The sequence below is a fragment of the Lathyrus oleraceus genome, chromosome 4 (assembly GCF_024323335.1).
Source record: "Lathyrus oleraceus cultivar Zhongwan6 chromosome 4, CAAS_Psat_ZW6_1.0, whole genome shotgun sequence".
NCBI lineage: Eukaryota > Viridiplantae > Streptophyta > Magnoliopsida > Fabales > Fabaceae > Lathyrus > Lathyrus oleraceus.
This window is the reverse complement of record NC_066582.1, coordinates 233,863,477-233,884,126: the sequence shown is the minus strand read 5'-3', so window position 1 is coordinate 233,884,126 and position 20,650 is coordinate 233,863,477. Positions and strand designations below refer to the sequence as shown.

The following is a 20,650-nucleotide window of genomic DNA, read 5'->3' as shown; positions in this document are numbered from 1 at the left end:
AGGCTAAATATATTCTAGTATCACTATCCTTAATAAAAATGGGAATATTATTTTTCTTTTTACTTATTTAACTTAAAATCTTACCATGTACTGGTTTCCTAATAATCTTTACCATGTATGGTACTACGAGATCTGATACTAAAAATCAGTCAGTAATTAATAAATATTATAATATACTTAACAAACCCATTCTCCATCATTACCATTTATACTTATTATTTGTCACCTTTTCTCATACAGTACCTTATAACTATTTCAATTATAAATAAATAAATAAATAAATAAATAAATAAAATAAAGCATTCATCCATCACAAACCTTATATACCAGTGAGTTAGTATTGTCTCTTCTCACACTCCAAAAACCATCACAATAAAAAAAAACTTATAAAAAAAACTGAAAATTGAACTGCTCCTTCTTCTTCTTCTGGTACTAAAAAAACTCTTTTCAGTTATATCTATCATATAACCACTTAGCATAAACCAATTCAATTTTCCATTTCATCTTTGATTCTCTCTACTTCTCTCACCAATGTTCGTCAAGAAACTCGTCGAGAAAGCTTCAATTAAGAAGGTATAACTGATTCATTTACTTTTGATTTCATCATCGTCTTCTTTTTCTGTTCATTCATTGCTTCGATTTGCTTGCTTCCACCGTTTATTTATCGCTGAATTCTTCATTGATCACTCTCAATTTTCTTTGCTTGGATTTCATCAATTTCGATTTCATTCATTTATACATTTTTCTTTCGCAACTTAAGATCATCGGTTTTGGTTTCCGCAAAATCAAATTCAATATTTTAAAACTGAACTTCGATCTTAGCACTGGAATTTGAAATTGAAAACGCTAAATTTCATGGAGATATGTAGTAATAGTACTACTCCGGATCTCGCTGCTTAATTTCTTGTTTTATTACTTTAACGTTTACTATCGCTATGTACTTTACTTCTCATTCAAGTTCTATCACTCATACATGTGCTTTAAAAACGGTTATTTTTTTATTGAGGATTTCTCAATTTTAATTATAAATTTAAAGTTATTATACTGTGCCACCGTAAAAAATATTACACAGATATAAAAAAAATATGGAATTTAATTAATAATATAAAAATATATTTTTTTAATTACTTCTTATCTATTTTTTTAACGCGCAATTGAAAAAAATTGAACTAAATTTGGTCGGTTGATTTATATAAATTCAAAGATTATAATCATTCATTCACCTCCGGGTTTTGCGCAAGTTAGATTATTAAGCATAAAAATATCGTAATTTAAAGTAATTTTAGTAAATATGCCACAACGTGTTACAACTTACGTGTATCCTATTAATAGTATACACTAAGGTCCATGTATATTTAGTTATGTACATTATCTTAGATTTAGATTAAGTTTTTGCTTAGTATTTTTCTTTGAATATTTTTGCTTCTTTGGAGAAATGGATAAGATAAAGAAGAAAAAACTAACTGTAATTTTGTTTGAATATGAAATGAACGTTCTGATGGGGTCGGTGACATTTTAATGACTAAGTCTTTGCCTGTTCCTTATTCTATAATGTGTGGGGTCATCAATGGTCAGTGAATCAGAAGATGTAAATGTTGGTCATGGTTTGGTGGGTCCATTTTAGAAGTTAATGTTAGTTAACCCACTACGGCACTATCACTAGAATCAGTACTCGAGACACATCACAAGGTTCGGTGGACCTGCAACTGTTGTTTTCTGCTAAAAAAGTATATGCTTTTTATTTTATTTTTGAAATTGTGTTGAGAATGAATGTTATATTCTGTTTTTTAATGGTGGAGAGTGAAGACAAAACTGAGCCACTAGAATTGGACAAGTGGTAAGGGATTTAGATTGTAATCTTGTTTGCATGATGTCATAAACTCCAACAACTGTAGCTAAATAAAATGTCACATAGTTGGAAATTATTGAAAGGTAAGAAGTTTTCATGGTATTGTACACATGTATAAGAAGATTGCTCTTTATTCTTGATTAGGATTTGAATGTTACTTAATATTAAATTTGACTCGGTGCACGAGGCACTCGTTAAATGGAGTTGCGTGTATACCGTCTTACCTCAACAAGGAGTATGACTGTTTTTAGGATTTGAATGTATGACCTCTAAGTACGGTTAAAATAATTCAAATTTTTGTTATATGTTCTTAACTCTAATGACAAAATAATATGCAAAAAAGATAAATTGAATGAGTGAATTTTTATGCAGCCTGGTGGAAATTCACTAGAAGGGTTAAAAGCTAGTGATGTAGATCCACGAGTAGTGTTTCATCAAGGGATACCATCAGGTGGTGACAAATTTGCTTATGACGCCATTCAGAAGATACTGGCTCTTTCTACAAAGTATGTTCTCTTTGACATGTCTTGAGTTTGTCCAATAAGTCTAATGAATTGCCACTATAATGATGTAACAAATTACCACCATAATGATTTCAAAGTTAGGATCATTGAATGGAATGTATTTTGATATTCTTGAAAGTTGAAACTGATTTTGCTTTCTTTTTAAAAGGGATGGCAGGATTAAACTATATGGAAAAGATAATGCTCAAGCCCTGCTTGATTCTAGTGCGCCTCTACCTAGCAAGTTTTTACAGGTTACTTATCATTTTCCTCTCATGATAAAATCTCGTGCGTTCTTTGTTTACATTTATCGTTTACTTTTGAAAATGAGATAGTTTTCCCCTTGCTGTTGTGGACAATGTTCCTTTATTTAGAAATTTCAAAGTGTGCCTATATACTCTCATAATACTATGTTATTTTATGCATGCAGTTCATCCAGAACAAAGGCATCCTTTTAAATGTCACTTCCAATAATCATATTGAGGCAAGTGTAACTTGCTCACATTCATAATGATTTATTCCATTACTAAGATTCACAGTGTTATTATGCTTTTTTTTTTAATTGTTGTCATAAAAAATGTATATTTAGGTTTGGGACATAGAGAAGAAAGTGCTGTCTGACGTATATGTTGCTAAAGAAGAAATCACTAGTTTTGCAATCATTCAACATAGCCTCTATATGTAAGTAATATGTCTAATTTGGAACAAGTTAACAAGAAATTAGTTTTTGAGAGACCTCCTAAAGATATGAATATGCGTTGATAGGTATATTGGACATTCTAATGCTAATATATCAGTTTTGAAGCTTGACCAAAATCCATGGCATATAGCTCAGATGAAATACACCATACCCTTTTCTGCTTCCTATGGTGAGATACATCTTTTACTATTTTGACTCACTTTTAGATGTGAAAAAAAAAAGTAACTATGATTATACTTTATATTGATATGTACTATGATCAGTACCTTATCATTTTGATTTCCATTATAATCATTGCTTAGGGAATTCTGAAGTGTGTGATGATACTATTGTGGTGCATGTACTGCCTCAACCAGCAGCTGAAACTAAGAGGTGATCTCCACAAACACAGCTATCTTTTTGGATGTTTTCATATAAATAATTTCGTTATTTTGTTTTCGTGATCATTAATTCTTTGAAAACAAACTTGTGTTCTATTTTGTTCCTTTGCAGGGTTCTCATAATCTTCAAAAATGGTCAAATAATATTATGGGATATTCAGGAAAGCAGAACTGTTTTTAGAACCGGTGGAAATATGTTGCAGGCACTGCATAATAATGAAACAAAGAAAGTGACTTCTGCATGTTGGGCATGTCCGTTTGGAAGTAAAGTAGTTGTGGGATACAACAATGGAGAGCTCTTCATTTGGAGCATACCTTCTCTAAATACAGGAAATGGTCCTTCTGCATCTGATCATAGTAGTCAAAGTCCTTTGCTCAAACTTAACTTAGGATACAAGTCAGAGAAAATTTCTATAGCATCAATAAAATGGCTTTATGCCGGAGGAAAGGCTAGTCGACTCTATGTCATGGGAGCTTCTGATTATGCAAGTTCAAACTTGTTACAGGTATTTGAATTTTCTACTCAAATCATTTAGCGAAATATCTCCTTTTAGGATAACTCATTCATGTAACAATATCTACATGTATAATAATATAATGAGATGTGCAAAAGAATTTGCATTGTCTTTTCAGTGTCTTTTAGATGTATACTAAAGATCATGATTACATCTAGATCATGCTCTCTTTTTTTTATCGTGTGAACCAGGTAGTCTTGTTGAATGAGCATACGGAATCTCGCATGACTAAGTTAGGACTTCCTTTATCTGAATGTTGTGTTGACATGGAGATCATATCAATTTCAACTGAGCAAGACAAGCATAAGCAAGACTCTTTCCTTTTGCTCGGGAAGTCAGGCCATGTATATCTATATGATGATACTTTTATTGAAAGGTATCTGCTACAATCTAAGTCCACACCTTCACTTCCTAAGGGCGTGATTGCAAAGTTACCTCTGGCAAGTTCAAGCATCACAACGGCAAAATTCATCTCGAACAATTCCAATGTGTTTTATTCTGAAGATGAGGTAATAGGGTTATGAAACTGTAACTTCACTCCACTTTATTCATTCCATTTGTAATCTACTTACTCTATTTAAATGTTTTGATTTTGCTTTTTCTTTCTTTGGTCAATTAGTACTACAAGCAACTGGTGAAAAATCATTCCATTTTTGTTCCTGTTGAAACAAATCATAAAGATGGGATTATCCCAAGTTCTACTAAATTTTCTGGATTTTCAAAAGTTCAAAACTTGTATATAACTGGACACAGTAATGGAGCTGTAAACTTCTGGGATGCTTCATGCCCCCTTTTCACCCCAATTTTGCAATTAAAACAGCAGGTAAAATCGTCTTGTACTCTCAAGTTCCCTACATTCAGTTAAAACAAAGACACTATTACTATTAGTTTTAAGCTATATTAGGTCTAGTCTCATCATTAACTTTTAAGCTCAAACAAGCTGCAGTTGAATTAAAGACAGTTATTTTCTTTTCCATGTACTTCAAAAAATTTAGTTAGTGTTTCTTTCTCTTCATGTAATTATTTTCTTATTTGTTTCCAACACCTTAATAATGCAGAGTGAAAATGACTTTTCATTAAGTGGTATACCCTTGACAACCCTGTACTTTGATATCAACTCTCCTCTTCTTGTTTCTGGGGACGAAAGTGGAACGGTGAGGTTCCTTCAATTATGTATTCCATAAAATCTGATAATTTCTCTGTCTTCTCTTTATGTATAGTATGTATGCATAACATAAACATGATTTGCAGGTTCGCATCTTTAGATTCAAACCTGAACCATATGCCACCAACATCTTTAGTATGTCTCACATAGCATATGACTTTTGCTTAATTATCAAAAAGATGACATACAGTTCATATATGAATTAATGCTTACTTCCATCTTCATTCCTTTTTTTTTGCAGGTGGTACAAAGAAAGGGACTGATCATATCATCCAAAGTGTGAAAACTGTAAAGATTAATGGTACCATAACTTCTGTGAACATAGATCATAGATCAACATGTCTTGCTATTGGTTCTGATCAAGGACATGTAAGATTACTTTCTAGTGTTTTCTTCATATAAAAAAATCCAACTCTATTTCATGTTTTCTAAGAAATGAATTTGAGCTCCAAATGAATAGATGCCAGCTACTTATGCGCCACGAGAATTTTTGTTCCTTGTGATTTGAGGTTTAAAATGTCTGTTGTCACTACCCTGATGAGTAATTTGTGCACTAATGTATGTTAATCCAATTTGTTACAGGTTTCGGTTTTTAAGATGGATGGCCTAACTCTGTTATATCAGAAACATATAGCAAGTGAAATTTCTGCTGGTATCATCTCCCTGCAGTTCCTAACATGCAGTTTGCATGGTTTTGATAAAAACATTTTAGCAGTTGGAACAAAAGATTCTTCTGTACTGGCACTTGATAATGAAACTGGTAACATGACAAGCACGGAAACTGTTCATCCTAAGAAGCCCTCTAAAGCTCTATTTATGCAGGTGTTTGGTAAGGGCTTGCAAAGTTTAACATTATGATTAATTTTCAAAAACTTATTAATAATAATCGGCATGTGTGTTCTGTTATGGACTGGTATTTCAACACAGTCTAGATAGATGTAAAGGAGATTATTGAAAAGAGTAAAAGTAATTCTACTTTGGTACACAGATGGACAAGGTGAAGTATTAACAGGATCAATTACAAAGGATGGATTAGACTTGAGTGAAGGGAATCATATTGAGAATGCACCAACAAAGCAATTGTGCTTTCTGCTTTGTTCAGAAAAAGCTTTATATGTGTATTCATTAATGCATGCTGTTCAGGTAATGCATGATTTAGTTTTAAGTCATACTCAGGACTGGAGTCCTGAAGAAAAAGAACACTAGCTTATGGATGCAATGGAATTTTTTTCTTTATGTTTTTAGGGAGTTAAAAAGGTGCTTCACAAAAAGAAGTTTCACTCCTCTTCCTGTTGTTGGGCATCAACATTTTACTGTCCCTCCGGTATTGGCCTTGTACTCCTTTTCACCAACGGAAGAGTAGAATTAAGGTGGTAGTTTTTTCTTACTCTGTGCATAGCATGAAAACATATTTTGATGGCCGTGGCATATGAGTAAACACGATTTACATAAAAGAAGACTTATCAAAGTAGAAAAAATTTACCTTGTTAGACATGTTAAGTTAATTCCGTACTATTTGTTGGCAAGGCATAATGGCAGTGTGCTTTGCAAGTAAATATGCAAAATGCATTTCATATAAAAGGGGATTTTGGAATAGTTTATTTGAACTTATCTTATGATATAAGCATTTATTTAAGTGTATGAAATTGAAATAGCTTCTAGATTCAGCTCATTTTCATAAACCCTCAAAAATAGCATATAGAAACAACTTGTGCAAAGCTTATGTGGACTTTGTTCTCTTTCTCTCATTAATTATAGAAACAACTTATAGATTAGCTCTCATATAATGAGGACTTATTGAATAAGTGTTTGACAGAAATGTGTTTTGCTGGATGATAAAAATCAGAAATTCACTTATTTAACTACGTGCCAAGTACTTTCATGTGAGTGTATTTGTCTTAGCGATTTAATGCGTAGAAATTTATTTTAAATGATAGGTCTTTGCCAGAGTTATCCCTGATTGTGGAGACTTCAATTAGAGGTTTCAATTATTCACCTCCGAAATCAATGTCATTTTCGGATTGGCAAATATGTTGTTCATCCAAAGGAGACCTTGTTTTGGTATGAACATAGTTCTTTCTAGTACACCAAATTTCTTTAGATGTTTGATTTGAATTAGCCCAACAACCATTTACAGGTGAATGGAGACCAAGAAATTTTTGCTGTCTCATTGTTGGTCCAAAGAAATATTTTCAGGTATACAATAACAATATTTTTTATCAGTATTCAGTAGGAATCGAACTTGGTACTCCAAGGTTTACAACACTCACACACATTGTGCATCAAGCAATTGCACTGCACTAGACTTGGTGATACATATATATATATATATATATATATATATATATATATATATATATATATATATATATATATATATATATATATATATATATATATATATATATATAATATATATATATATATATATATATATATATATATATATATATTAACAATATAAAATATATGGCTATAGAAGTGGTAACAGCATTCAGGATTAGTAGCCTCACTTTTACATTTTACTTGACTTCATTTTAGAGTTTTGGATTCTGTTAGCTGCGTCTACAAGAAAGAAATGATGCTGTCACAAGAAGAGCTTCTCCCTGGCCCAGTCATTCAAAAGGAAAAGAAAAGGGTATGCAGTAGTTTTATTAACCTGATAAACTGTATGATACCTATCATCTTTGTGACAAAAAGGTGTTCAATCTTGTTTTTTGGTTTCCCAGGGTATCTTCAGCTCTTTCGCTGGCAGTAAAGAAAAGCCTGTACCCCCCACGGAAACAGAAAATCCTAAAGAAAGTATCCAGGAACTCTCGGTGATCTTTTCAAAAGAAAATTTTCCTTCTATTGTTGATAATAATGATAACCTGGCTATTGACGAAGACGAGGTCGAGCTAAACATAGGTAAGAAAGAACCTTATAAATGCTCTAATCACTAGCAAAATGTTATGAAACATGACTGCTTCCTAAAGCAGTTATCCTAATTTTTCATATCTTAGTAGGCATCTAAATGTATTGTATATTCCCCTTTCTATAGAATATAATTCATATACATTGCTTTTACACTGTCAATCAATTATAATCGTAAGATCGTAAAAAATTGTTTGATTTTAATTATAATTAGTTTTAAAGTCTCACATATAATAGTTATGATTGGCTGACACCAAAACTTTTAACACAGACAGTATATCAATATCAAAATTAAATTATTTCTATCAAATGGATGATGAAGTATGAGCTAACCAATTTTAGATGTGTTCCTTCCTCTTCTACAGATGATATTGACCTAGATGATCATGTAGAAAAACGCAAAGATCGTGGCATATTGGGAATTGGAGGTCTTAATAAGAAGAAACTGACTGGAAAATTTCAGGCTCTAAAAGGTTGGTAATAATGAGTTTACTAATAGAGAAAATAGAACACGTGTTGTCAGCGTAGGCATATGTGGAGATTGGATGAACTTTCATTGGAGGTTACACCGCTGGTGCATCGCCATTAAACTCATTAGTTAAGCATTCAATATGCAGGAAGGTTGAAAGAGATGAAGGGAAACACCCAAAAAACATCAGGTAAGGAAGAGCGACAAGAAGAGCAACAACCTGGTACAGTCGATCAAATTAAAAAGAGATACGGATTTTCTTCTTCCTCCAATGTAAGTATATAGACAGAATATGAAACCTCAATTATGCTTGACTTGCTTGCCATTATACAACAATCGTGGTGCATCATGTTTTCTATTAGCCTTTCTTGCAATGTAATGTTGCATTTATTGAAGATTTTAATATCTAATTATTAATGTGTTGGAACCATGTTTCAATCATGAATCTGGTGGTGCCGCAGGAAACAGGCGTTGCTAAATTGGCAGAAAGCAAGCTGCAAGAAAACTTGAAAAAGTTACAGGTATCTTTTTGTTTATTTTTTGATAAAACAGTGTTAAAAACAGTCAATATTTTGTTATAGCATAAACAAGTATGTACAAATTAAGTCTCGTATCTAATTTGTTTGTCACTTATATACATTTTCTGATTTGGCAGGGTATCAACCTTCGAACTACAGAAATGCAAGATACAGCAAAATCATTTTCATCCATGGCAAACCAAGTACTGCGAAGTGTTGAACAGCAACAAGACAAAAGAAATTGATAACAACTTTAATTTATTTATTTTTACTATAGTTTTACTTTCTAAGATGTGAATTTTTTGTTTATATTGTGTAGTTAAGGTGGTTCTGTTTTTTTTTCTTATACACATTTTTTTACTGGTGAAAGTTTTTTGATTTCAAAGTTCAACACTGAAACGTTTCATGTAGTTTTAGTTTTGAGTCGATATTGAGTGCTCATATGACATGCCAGGCATTTGTTGAATAAGATCAGTTTCTTCATTATCTTTTTACATGTCCAACATAAATCAGATTGATATAATTCTGCATAACAGATGTAAACAATAGTGGAGATCTTTAAAAAAAAACTAAGTATGGTCGTTAACTCTGTCACGATATTAGAAAGCAACACCAGTTGATCTTGAAAAAAGACAACATAAACCTTAAAAACATTCTTTGGTAATCTAGGACTGACAAGAGAAATCTTAAATGGGATGCATTGGTGGGAAGAGAGTCATTGTAGACTGTCCAAAAAAAGTGTTTCAGTTTTCATGTATTTTTAATCTGCATAACCAAATCCAAAAATCATTAGTAGTAACATTTGTTTTGTTGTGGAACTGAACATGAGGCCACATGTATCTACTCACTTATGAGTGTCGCTAAAGTGGATAAAAGGAACATGTTAACAAAGAAAATAAAGATGTAACAATTAACCATGCCATAAAGAGATGTCACTTTTACCTGCACGGAAATAAAACTTTGTTGAAGGATATGAACAGTTTTAACAATCGTGTTCCACACAATAAGAACCCTGCTAGATATGGACTTGAAGAATGTGATTCCCTGAGATATTTATCACAGAACCCCAATGGATGTACCGATTTGATACCAAAGCTGCAATAACTACTGGGGTGCTGATAAACTTACCTTTCCATATGGTCAATTCAGAATTATTTTTGTCAAGTAAGAAATTAAGTTCAGAATTCTTGACCCTAACAGAAATCAAAGGGAAACTCAAATATTTGCCAAGTTGTTGAGTATAATAATCAAGGTTTCAAAATCACAATTTAGATATTAAATTCTTACTATTGTGATTCCACTCACCTCCACGGTTCCAATCATATATAAAGTCTTTGTAAAAAAATATCAAAAATTATTGATTATGTGAGATCTTGACCAATTACGATTGTTTCCAAATCACCCCATTAGAAGCCAAGAATGATGACAAGATGCCAAAGTGTAACAATTTTGGTTGGCAGCCATTTACCCATAAATACACTTGTCTATCAATAAATAATATGTACAAAAACTTCAAATATACAGTACTATTTGTTCGCTATATTTAGTACTATTGTTTGCTTTGATAATATCTTACTAAATATAGCACTATTGTTTGCTTTGATAATATCTTACTATTTTTGTTACATCTTATGTTTTATCATCTTATTATTCTCTCCCGGAAAACTTCAAATATACAGTACTATTTGTTCGCTATATTTAGTACTATTGTTTGCTTTGATAATATCTTACTATTTTTGTTACAATCTTATGTTTTATCATCTTATTATTCTCTCCCGGTATCTTTCTAGCCCTTCCGATCTTATATGCAATCATATGTTTTATGATTTCTAGCCCTTCCGATCTTATATGCAATCATATGTTTTATGATCTTTCTAGTCCTTCCAATCTTATGCAAGATTCCAATCTTGCAATTATGATAATAATCACACATATTTATCAAAGTGTAAATCAAGTTGGGTGTTGGAATGAATTGAAATTGATTAATCATCTTCATACACTATGGCAATTTATAAATTTCTTAAAATATAATTGAATGTGTGATAAAGGTTGAATGGACAAGAATAAAATCGTTAGGGCATTTAATAGATTTCGAAACAGAACATTCTCATTTGATCCGCTTCACTTCAAACACTATCAATCAAACTCGTATCGTATCTTTAATTACAATTACTTCTGTCAAAATTTACCCTTCACCTTCCTTTTTGACATATTAACTAAGATCCCTCGCTCTCTATGCTTTTCCTCTGCTTCAATATCTCTTATTTTTTCCATCTCTTACGGTTTAGAATGCAAATAAGATCAACTCTGATGGGCTAACAATTTTGTTTGCATCATTGCCAATTTGTTGCTTGAAACCCATGGAAGATGTTGTTTCAAAGTTAAAACAGATTTTTTTAAGACAACAGCCAAAGTAAACAATTGGAAGACCCAGAATTGAGAAAGTATCATAGCATTGACTTTAAGTACAGGATAATGATATTGAAAGTTAATTAGAATTGTTCACTATCTAAACCTCTAGAAAAGACAATAAAAATCCATAAACTATCTTGAAAATAACAGTAGTGCATTAGTGAAACTTCCCAACATATCATAAACCAATCTAAACATAACATATGTTTCCCCATCTTTCCTAAGCTTGTCAGAACCTTCTTCATTTTGTTGTATAACAGCAACTCTACTCATCATCATCATCCTCCTCATCCTCCTGCAGCATTTAAAAAACAATGTAAAAACCATTTATTCATCACTAGTATGTAATCAGTATAAACTTAAGTAAAATCAAACGATATGATGAATCTACCTCATCTTCATCCTCATCATTGACTTCAGATTTTGACTTGTCAGAACCTTCTTCATCATCTTTACCCTCCTAACAAACCAAAAAACACTTCAATTAATCACTGGAAACAAAACAATTAACACAAATATAGTACAATAAACTAAACAAAGAGCATGAAAACGAGTATTCACCAGTTTTTTATTGTAGGCCTGAAGAGTTATCTCATACTCTTCTTTCTTCTTCAATGCCCTAGCAACATAAGGAGCCTTATCCTGAAACATATAATTCATTATTAACAATTAAATCTATTCAATGTAACAAAAAATGTTCCAAATAAACTATATCATCATAAGATTAATTATTATATTGTATTAAAAATATTCACCTCTTCAGACAAAGATTTCCATTCCTCACCACAAGCTTTTCCAACCTAATTGAATTTACACAGTAATAAATTAAGAATTAGGTTTTCAAAAGAAGAACAATTAAAAAATACCAAAACGGAAAATAAATTACTCACAGCAGCAACAGATTTGTTGTTAGGATGATCCTTCTTATACTGTTCTCTGAAATCAGCCCTGAAACATCGTAATCATAAATCAAAAACCATTAAAACAACAACTAAATTTTACAAACAAAAAAAAAAGTTACGACGAAACGAGAATCAGGCAAGAAAAAACTAATCATACATGAAAACGAAGAAAGCACTGGGAGGCCTCTTAGGCTTGTTTGGATCCTTAGCAGCTTTCTTCGACTGCTTCCTTCCAGTTCCAGCGCCTTTGCGTTTCAACCTACAAACCAAAAATTAGATCGAACTATTCAGATCTAGAACTCGAAATCGAAAAAACTGAATAAAAGAAGCGAAAAACCGAACGAATTGAACAAATTTACCTGCTATCAACGGCTTTGGAGTCGGATTTGGCTTTCGGCATGACGATCAACGAGAAATGGAACGAAGCGAGTTGCGGAATCGGAGCGAGTGAGAGCAACGAGTTCGGAACGTGCTGTTGTGAGGTTTCGGGAGCGAGGGAGAGGGGATAAGAAGGGTTGGAAGCGAAGGGTATAGGAGAGAAAACGCTAACAAAAACTGAAAAGGGAAAAAATTGAAGTTTAGGGTTTACGCGGGATTTCGTTTATATTTTGCCACGTCATCGATCCGTGTGATTTGATTTTATTGGCTATTTGAATTGTTTGTGTTTCCTTTGTGTGTGTGTTTTGAAAGATTGCGACTTTCTTTCTGATTTTAATGTGTTTGATACGTGTTGTTGGTTTAGTTGGATGACAGTATTAGCCTTTTGGGTGGAGGGGGTTTTACTTTTTTGCCCTGGGAATATGACCAACGTGCCACGCGAATCTCATGAAGAGATATTTTGAGGGTTGTAGGGTTGGTTTTGTAATTTCGGTCATGTGTATTTTTGTTCATTTTTGTTTTTGTCGACGTGGGTTTTTTGTTCTTTTGGGCTAATTGGGCCAAATATCAACAATATTTAGAATTATAAATAAATAAAAATATAATTTTATATATTACTTTGTTTCAAATGGGATTTTTTCATGTGGTGAGTTTGATTCAAATTATGCAATATTTTTTTCAAAATATTTGCTCCTAGGTCTTAGCTTTAGTTATCGTTGATTTTTGTAGATTGTTATTTACATTTCGTATTTTGTTCACTTTTAATCCTCTTTAGAGAAAAATTATATATTTTTATTTCATGTGATTTAAATTTAAACATAATCAACTAAAATATCTCATACCATATAATTATTCTCTTGTCTTGCACGGTTTAAAATAAACTCTACTTATTTAGAGTTAATATTAATTTAACTTGGTGCAAATATGTTTTCATATTTATATATATATATATATATATATATATATATATATATATATATATATATATATATATATATATATATATATATATATATATATATATATATATATATATATATATATATATATATCACAAAATTAATAAGAGTGTCATTCAACACCTTATTTGTTGAGATATAATTATTCATGTGATCATAATTAAAATCAATATAATTTATATTAGATTTGTCTCCGATAATCATGTTACGGAATATCATGTTTGTATATATATTATATGTTTCGTTATAATTATATATTAAGCATGTGCCGGATCACAAACTAGAATTGGATTTAAATTATTTTAAAGGTTTGTTTCACGTCATTTCTTACTATTTTTTGTTGTTGGACATAAAGTTTTCTATTTTTCTCTATCGACATTGAAATCACATTGTAGCTCAATCAGAATAAATATCAATAGTTAAATAATACATTGTAGTATAAGTGATTCACAATATATTGAATTGTGAGAGATTGTTCATCCAAAGTATTGTTCAACACATTGGATGTGTTCAACACATTGATGACATTGTTTGAACCTACACTACTAGAAAATGTATGTTGTTGTATCCACAAGTCTTGTGGTTGCAATGCTTCGAGTAATTATCGTAAGTTTAGCATTATCATTGTGACTAATTTGTCATTTCCATGAGGTTAGAAAAATTTTCCATTTGCAATGCATACAATCATTTAAACACAACATGCCTGAAAAGCCTCACGTCTCCTTTATATGTAGTATGCATTCAATATTTTACTATTAGATCTATTATATGGATGATATGAGATAATGGAACATAATTGCACAACTTGATAAAAATACAAGGGATTGTGAGAATATTAAAGATTTTCATATGCTTGTATACATAGAAATATAGTATGACAACTAGTTTTTATATAACTGCTAGTTTTTATTACTATTAATGACGTGGAATTCTCATGAAGAATAAATTTACTATAATAGGTATTTTTTTTATAAATGGTATGAAACTTGACTACTTTTCCTCCTACTTTCTTTTTTGATGCATTTTGTCCCATTAAAAAAATCATTGGTGATGTTTGATCATAGTTTAAAATATTTATTGGCATCTATGAATGAAAAGATTATGAATATGTCTCAAAAAAATAAATCATTTTTATGGGTTTTCATTAGATATGTCTTTTATTTTGGTTCTTCTTTCAACTACAATCATGTATGTTCGTGTTTAGATTTGTCAACTTTATTTTGATAAAAAAAAAGTATATGCAAGGACTATGATGTGTTTCTCAGAGACGCCATTTTCTTTGATGATTAGTTTGTCTATATAAACCTACAAATTTTTAGACCAGACCATTCAACAAATGGCGCGAAGAGAATCGTCGACAAGTGATGTTTTGAAAAAAAAAACATGCCTTAGTCATATTCGGGGAATGTGCTTCAAACTACATGTTTGAACTATGAATCACCTTCTTAAGCTTCTAAAGTTCAATTCATTCCTTAAAATTCATGTTGGGACTAAGGGACTAAGGCACGAATAGGTCAGGATTCTTAGGCACTACCTTCCCAAAACCACTATAACCTTTTGATAATAGGTTAAGGAGGATCTGAACACATGACTAATATCACTCTTGTATCCATCTTATGTGTCATGGTAAAAGTTCTAAAATGTTTAAGATTGTTATTGGTGGTTATTATAGTAATGCATGAAAAGGCATCATAAATTTTATAGAGAAAATCCCTTAGCGGCTTGTTTTACATGTTCCTAAATTCGTTTGCAATATTCTATATGTTCTTAAATTGTTTAATGACACTAACTATTGTGTTATTTTTCATTCTTTTACATGTGTTTTTCAGAATCAAAACTCATGGAATATGATTAGAACTATTAAAGAGATAAGTGGGTTGTACTACTTTGATGAAACTTTTCTTTGTAATATTGTGATTTATAGTTTCAAGAGTACAGGCTCGCATATTGTTTCAAATCAAGTTATGTTATGACACAAACGATTAGGTCATCCTAGTTGCCCTTATCTTAATCATTTGTTTCTTGAATTTTTCAAAGAAATAAACATTTCACAGTTTTATTGTGATGATTTCCACTTAGCTAAAGATCATTGTGTGTTTTTTAGTTCAATATTCTTTAAAAAAATCTAAATTGTGGTATTTGAATCAAACTCTAGCCTCGACAAGGATAACTTCATGGTTCGACAGAAGTTGTGCATGTTGTAGTCGAAGTATGTTCAAGCATGCTGTCGAAATGTGTTAGCTTAGTGTTTAAGTTAGCATGTTGAATTGGGTCAATCTGTTGGGTTCAATTGTTTAAGTTGGCTTGTTGCTTAAGTTAGCTTAGTAGTCTATAAATGGATTGTTTCTCCCAGGTTATAGAGAGAGAGTGATGGTTGTTGATATTCACTTATAATCTTTGAATCCTAATAGAGAAAGTGAATAGCAAAACAGTTATAACCAATCCTTCTTCTTCTTCTTCCATCTTCTCTATCTTTCGTAAAATCTAATAGGTTTTCTTGTGCTTGTTCAAGAAACTCAATCTTTCTCAAATTTTGATTTATTTTCGACGACATCGATTCACAACAAATTGGTGCAGTGAGTGTGAAGGAAAAGATACCGCCAACAAAGTATGAGATTGAGAAATTCACGAGTGTGAGTGATTTCAGTTTGTGGCGCTTGAAGATGCAAGACCTTCTTGTTCAACGGGGTTTGTTAGAAGCGTTGAAAGGATCAGAGAAAATGGGTGTTACCCTAACGGAGAAGTAGAAGACGACGAAGATCGAGAAATCCCACAACAACATTGTATTGAGCCTTGGTGATAAGGTTTTCTGGCAGTTTTTGAAGGAGAAAACTACAGCTGGTGTATGGACGAAACTCGAAGGTTTATACATGACGAAATCGTTAGTAAATCGTCTCTACCTAAAGCAAGCTTTGTATTCATTCAAGATGAGTGAAGATAAAGTCTTGGATGAGAAGTTGGATATGTTCAACAAGTTGATTCTTGATCTTGAGAATATCGAGGTCAAGATTGATGATGAAGATCAAGCATTGTTGTTGTTGTGTGTGTTACCGTAGTCTCATAATAATTTCAAGGAAAATCTCTTGTATGGAAGAGATTCGTTGACCTTTGAAGATGTCTAATCAGCCTTGTACTCTAAGGATTTGAACAAACGAAAGAAATATAAGTCATTGTCTGTTGGTGAGGGATTGTCCATTAAAGGAAAGCTCTCAAACAAATATGGTAGGTTTGAGAAGAATAAGGGTAAAGTTCTACAAAATAATTATGGTGGTAATGCTCTTTCTATTAGGTGTTATCATTGTGAAAATGAGGGACACACAAGAAAGGTGTGCCCCGGTCGACTCAATAATCATGGTGGAAAGGATAATGGAAATGCAACCATTGTACAAGATGATTATGAATCATCTTATGTCCTTGTGGTTTCAAGCAGCGATTCTAGCAAGGAGTGGATTATGGATTCAGGTTGCACTTGGCACATGACTCCAAACAAATACGTGTTTGATGAATTATGTAATCGAGATGATGGATCAGTGTTGCTGGGAAACAATAAACTTTGCAAAATGGAAGGTATTCGATTTGTGAGATTCAATCTCCATGATGAGTCGATAAGGCTATTGACTGATGTCAGGTATGTACTTGAACTTAAGATAAATTTAATTTTTCTTGGTGAATTCGACAAGAAAGGATATGTTTTTAAAGGAGAGCAAAGTATCATAAGGGTAATGAAAAGGTCAAAGGAAGTCTTGAGATGCTAAAGAAAAAAGGCTTGTATACCTTTATGGCTAAGGTTGTAAATGGTTCAGCAGATGTGGCATCCATAAAACATGTGTCAAAGATTGAGTCATGGTGTAACACCCTTCTAAAATAACCCAAATATTTAATTAAAACAACAAATATATATCAGAGTAGATATGCAATTAAGGGTGTCACACAATCATTTCACACCATTCACCAAATAACTGTCATGCTCTTTTATTAATTCAAAACATAAAGCATTTGCACAATACGCAGCGGATAGAAATCAAATCAATCATGCAAAACATGTAACACATTACATGTAAAATTATTCAACAAGGTAAAACATCCCGTCCCGATGTTACATCTATCAGAGCATGACCCACTAAGGAGACTACACTAGACTCCAAGCACTAGCTTCTACTCAATCACTGCTCGTTACCTGAAAAATAGTTGTAAGGGTGAGTTCCTCAATCGATATAATAAGCATTATAAAATATCATGTAATGCTAAGTAAATAACACATTAATCACCCTAATCATATCACACATTCAGTAACGGCAACCTCCACTCAAACATCATAATCATGCTCAACATAAACATCAAAACACACGTATAATATTGGAACACATCCATTCATATTATACACCAGACATACATTATGCAATGAGACTCCATGCATGCGGTACCGACTATTCGTGAACATATAGTTCACCTCACCGATCAAATCCAGATACGGCTACCAAGCCCACTAGTCCCACTCATTTGAGACCTAGTGACTCACTCACTAATTCCTCACCACGGAAATTAGCTACCACCAACTCACTAATTCCTCACTATGGGAATTAGCTACCACCATACAGACTACAATATGCATGCTAAATCACCTAGCAATGCAAAATCATCAACAATAATCCACAATGATTTACTCACTAATTCCTCACCATGGGAATTAGCTACCACCATAAAGGCCACAATATGCATGCTAATTCACCTAGCAATGCAACATCATTAACAACAATCCACAATGGACATATGCTCACACTCTAAGCCATAAAACAGTCCATTCACCAACACATGCATAATATATACATTCACAACATTATGCATGGTTTCACACATCATCAGCACATGTATCAAACATCATATCATGTCAAATAATTAATCACAGTATTAGCACACTCCACTAATACCTATACTGCTCAAAACAGCGGGAATTAATCCCTATTACATCATACGCCAATATAGGCCAACACCAATTATGCACACATTATTCAAATATTAATTTTTCCAATTTCCAACAGTGTTAACCGGTTAACGCCCTGGGTTAACCGGTTAACGCAACACAGAACACGCTTTCTGGCAAAACTCAACAGTGTTAACCGGTTAACGCCCTGGGTTAACCGGTTAACGTAGACAGAACAGCAATTTCTCAGAAACCACAACAGTGTTAACCGGTTAACGCCCTGGGTTAACCGGTTAACGCAAGCAAAACAGCAATATTTTCACGGTTCATAACAGTGTTAACCGGTTAACACCCTGGGTTAACCGGTTAACGCAAGACAGAAAGCTGTTACTGCGCTAACACGAAGCAGAATGCAGAATTCTCCGCATTTTCCGCCGTTGGAGGACTTTCGGACCTCCGATTCCGATTCCGTAAAACGCTATACGTTCGGGAAATTACATCTCACACAAATACAGATTCAATTACAGCTTTAACACAACTTATCCAACACAATTTTTCAGCATTCAACATCCCAATTAGGGTCAATTCAACGGTTTATCACTACCCATTACATGTTAACCCATAATACCCATTAAACGACGATAAACCCCCCTTACCTGAGTTAATCCGGCGAATCTTTAAGCTTCAAGCTTTTCTCTTCTCCAACCTTCTTCCTCTTGCTCTGCCTCTTTGCCCTTTTCCTCTTTTCAGCCGCTTCTCTGCTTTTCACGTAAAACCCTCTTTACCAAAAATGAAACTCTTTTTTCCTTATTTCGAACTTATATATTTTCCAATAATTATTATTCCAATAATAATAATAATAATAAGCCAAAAATTCCAATTATTTAATTAAATTAATAAATATAATATTAACTTAAATTAAATAATTATCTTATTTTTATCGGGGTGTTACAACTCTCCCCCACTAAAAGAGTTTTCGTCCTCGAAAACATACCTCAAGCGAATAACTCCGGATAAGACTCCTTCATCTGACTCTCAAGTTCCCAAGTCACATTACCACCTGCTGGTCCTCCCCAAGCTACCTTCACCAAAGCAATCTCTTTACCCCGCAACTGCTTCAACTCTCGATCCTCAATCCTCATAGGTGATGTTTCAACAGTCAGGTTATCTCTCACCTGGACATCATCTACTTGGACTACATGCGACGGATCAGGAATGTACCTCCTCAACTGAGACACATGAAAAACCTCATGCAAATTCGCAAGTGACGGCGGTAAAGCGATACGATAGGCTACCTCCCCTATCCTCTCCAAAATCTGATAAGGACCAATAAATCGAGGTGTCAACTTCTTCGACTTCAAAGCTCGACCAACCCCAGTTATCGGAGTAACACGAAGAAACACATGATCTCCCTCTTGAAACTCAAGTGACTTCCTCCTCTTGTCGTGATAACTCTTCTGACGACTCTGAGCAATTCTCATCTTCTCCTGAATCATCTTAATCTTTTTCGTAGTCTGTTGAACAATCTCCGGTCCAACCACAACACTCTCACCGGACTCATACCAACATAAAGGCGTCCGACATCTCCTACCATACAAAGCTTCAAACGGTGCCATACCAATGCTCGAATGAAAACTATTGTTGTAGGTAAACTTAATCAAAGGTAAGTAACAATCCCAAGCACCTCCCTTTTCCAAAACACAAGCCCTCAAAAGATCCTCTAGTGACTGAATCGTCCTCTCAGTCTGACCATCAGTCTGCGGATGATATGCAGAACTCAATCTCAGCTTAGTTCCCAAAGCCTTCTGCAAACCTTCCCAAAACTTCGATGTAAATCTAGGATCTCTGTCCGAAACAATACTCGACGGAATGCCATGCAAACTTACAATCTTCTCAATATACAACTCGGCTAATCTCTCTAACGGATAATCCATTCTGATCGGAATGAAATGAGCCGATTTCGTCAATCTATCTACAATCACCCAAATAGCTTCAAAATTCTTAATCGTTCTCGGTAAACCAGAAACAAAATCCATACTGATACTATCCCACTTCCACTCTGGAAT

General features: G+C 33.1%; 2 protein-coding genes across 2 annotated transcripts; one reads left to right on the top strand and one right to left on the bottom strand.

Annotated features, from left to right (window-relative positions):
- Positions 1-328: 328 nt before the first annotated feature.
- LOC127074778 (uncharacterized) lies at positions 329-9,498 on the top strand. The gene is made up of 24 exons (XM_051016134.1): positions 329-573; positions 2,222-2,355; positions 2,522-2,606; positions 2,783-2,836; positions 2,942-3,033; positions 3,118-3,221; positions 3,355-3,424; positions 3,545-3,938; positions 4,139-4,456; positions 4,567-4,770; positions 5,006-5,101; positions 5,199-5,247; positions 5,354-5,481; positions 5,695-5,941; positions 6,101-6,255; positions 6,358-6,482; positions 7,050-7,173; positions 7,250-7,308; positions 7,654-7,750; positions 7,842-8,019; positions 8,391-8,498; positions 8,643-8,767; positions 8,956-9,015; positions 9,150-9,498. Exons 1-24 carry the CDS (start codon positions 532-534, stop codon positions 9,255-9,257), a joined length of 3,156 nt encoding a protein of 1,051 aa, XP_050872091.1. The 5' UTR covers positions 329-531; the 3' UTR covers positions 9,258-9,498.
- A 1,940-nt stretch (positions 9,499-11,438) lies between these two features.
- Positions 11,439-13,048, bottom strand: LOC127074779 (HMG1/2-like protein). The gene is made up of 7 exons (XM_051016135.1): positions 12,686-13,048; positions 12,484-12,585; positions 12,315-12,372; positions 12,180-12,224; positions 11,986-12,066; positions 11,816-11,884; positions 11,439-11,719 (listed from the first exon to the last, which is right to left on the bottom strand). Exons 1-7 carry the CDS (start codon positions 12,724-12,726, stop codon positions 11,690-11,692), a joined length of 426 nt encoding a protein of 141 aa, XP_050872092.1. The 5' UTR covers positions 12,727-13,048; the 3' UTR covers positions 11,439-11,689.
- Positions 13,049-20,650: the final 7,602 nt, after the last annotated feature.

What these genes read in the sequence shown, in the direction of transcription:
- LOC127074779 (XM_051016135.1), bottom strand. Translation starts at nt 12,726, where the DNA reads ATGCCGAAAGCCAAATCCGACTCCAAAGCCGTTGATAGCAG. An exon ending in GGAAATCTTTGTCTGAAGAG is followed by an intron (nt 12,067 to 12,179) that starts GTGAATATTTTT and finishes TATATGTTTCAG; the next exon opens with GATAAGGCTCCTTATGTTGC. An exon ending in AGGCCTACAATAAAAAACTG is followed by an intron (nt 11,885 to 11,985) that starts GTGAATACTCGT and finishes TTGGTTTGTTAG; the next exon opens with GAGGGTAAAGATGATGAAGA.
- LOC127074778 (XM_051016134.1), top strand. Translation starts at nt 532, where the DNA reads ATGTTCGTCAAGAAACTCGTCGAGAAAGCTTCAATTAAGAAG. An exon ending in TTGGTTCTGATCAAGGACAT is followed by an intron (nt 5,482 to 5,694) that starts GTAAGATTACTT and finishes AATTTGTTACAG; the next exon opens with GTTTCGGTTTTTAAGATGGA. An exon ending in CATTAATGCATGCTGTTCAG is followed by an intron (nt 6,256 to 6,357) that starts GTAATGCATGAT and finishes TTATGTTTTTAG; the next exon opens with GGAGTTAAAAAGGTGCTTCA.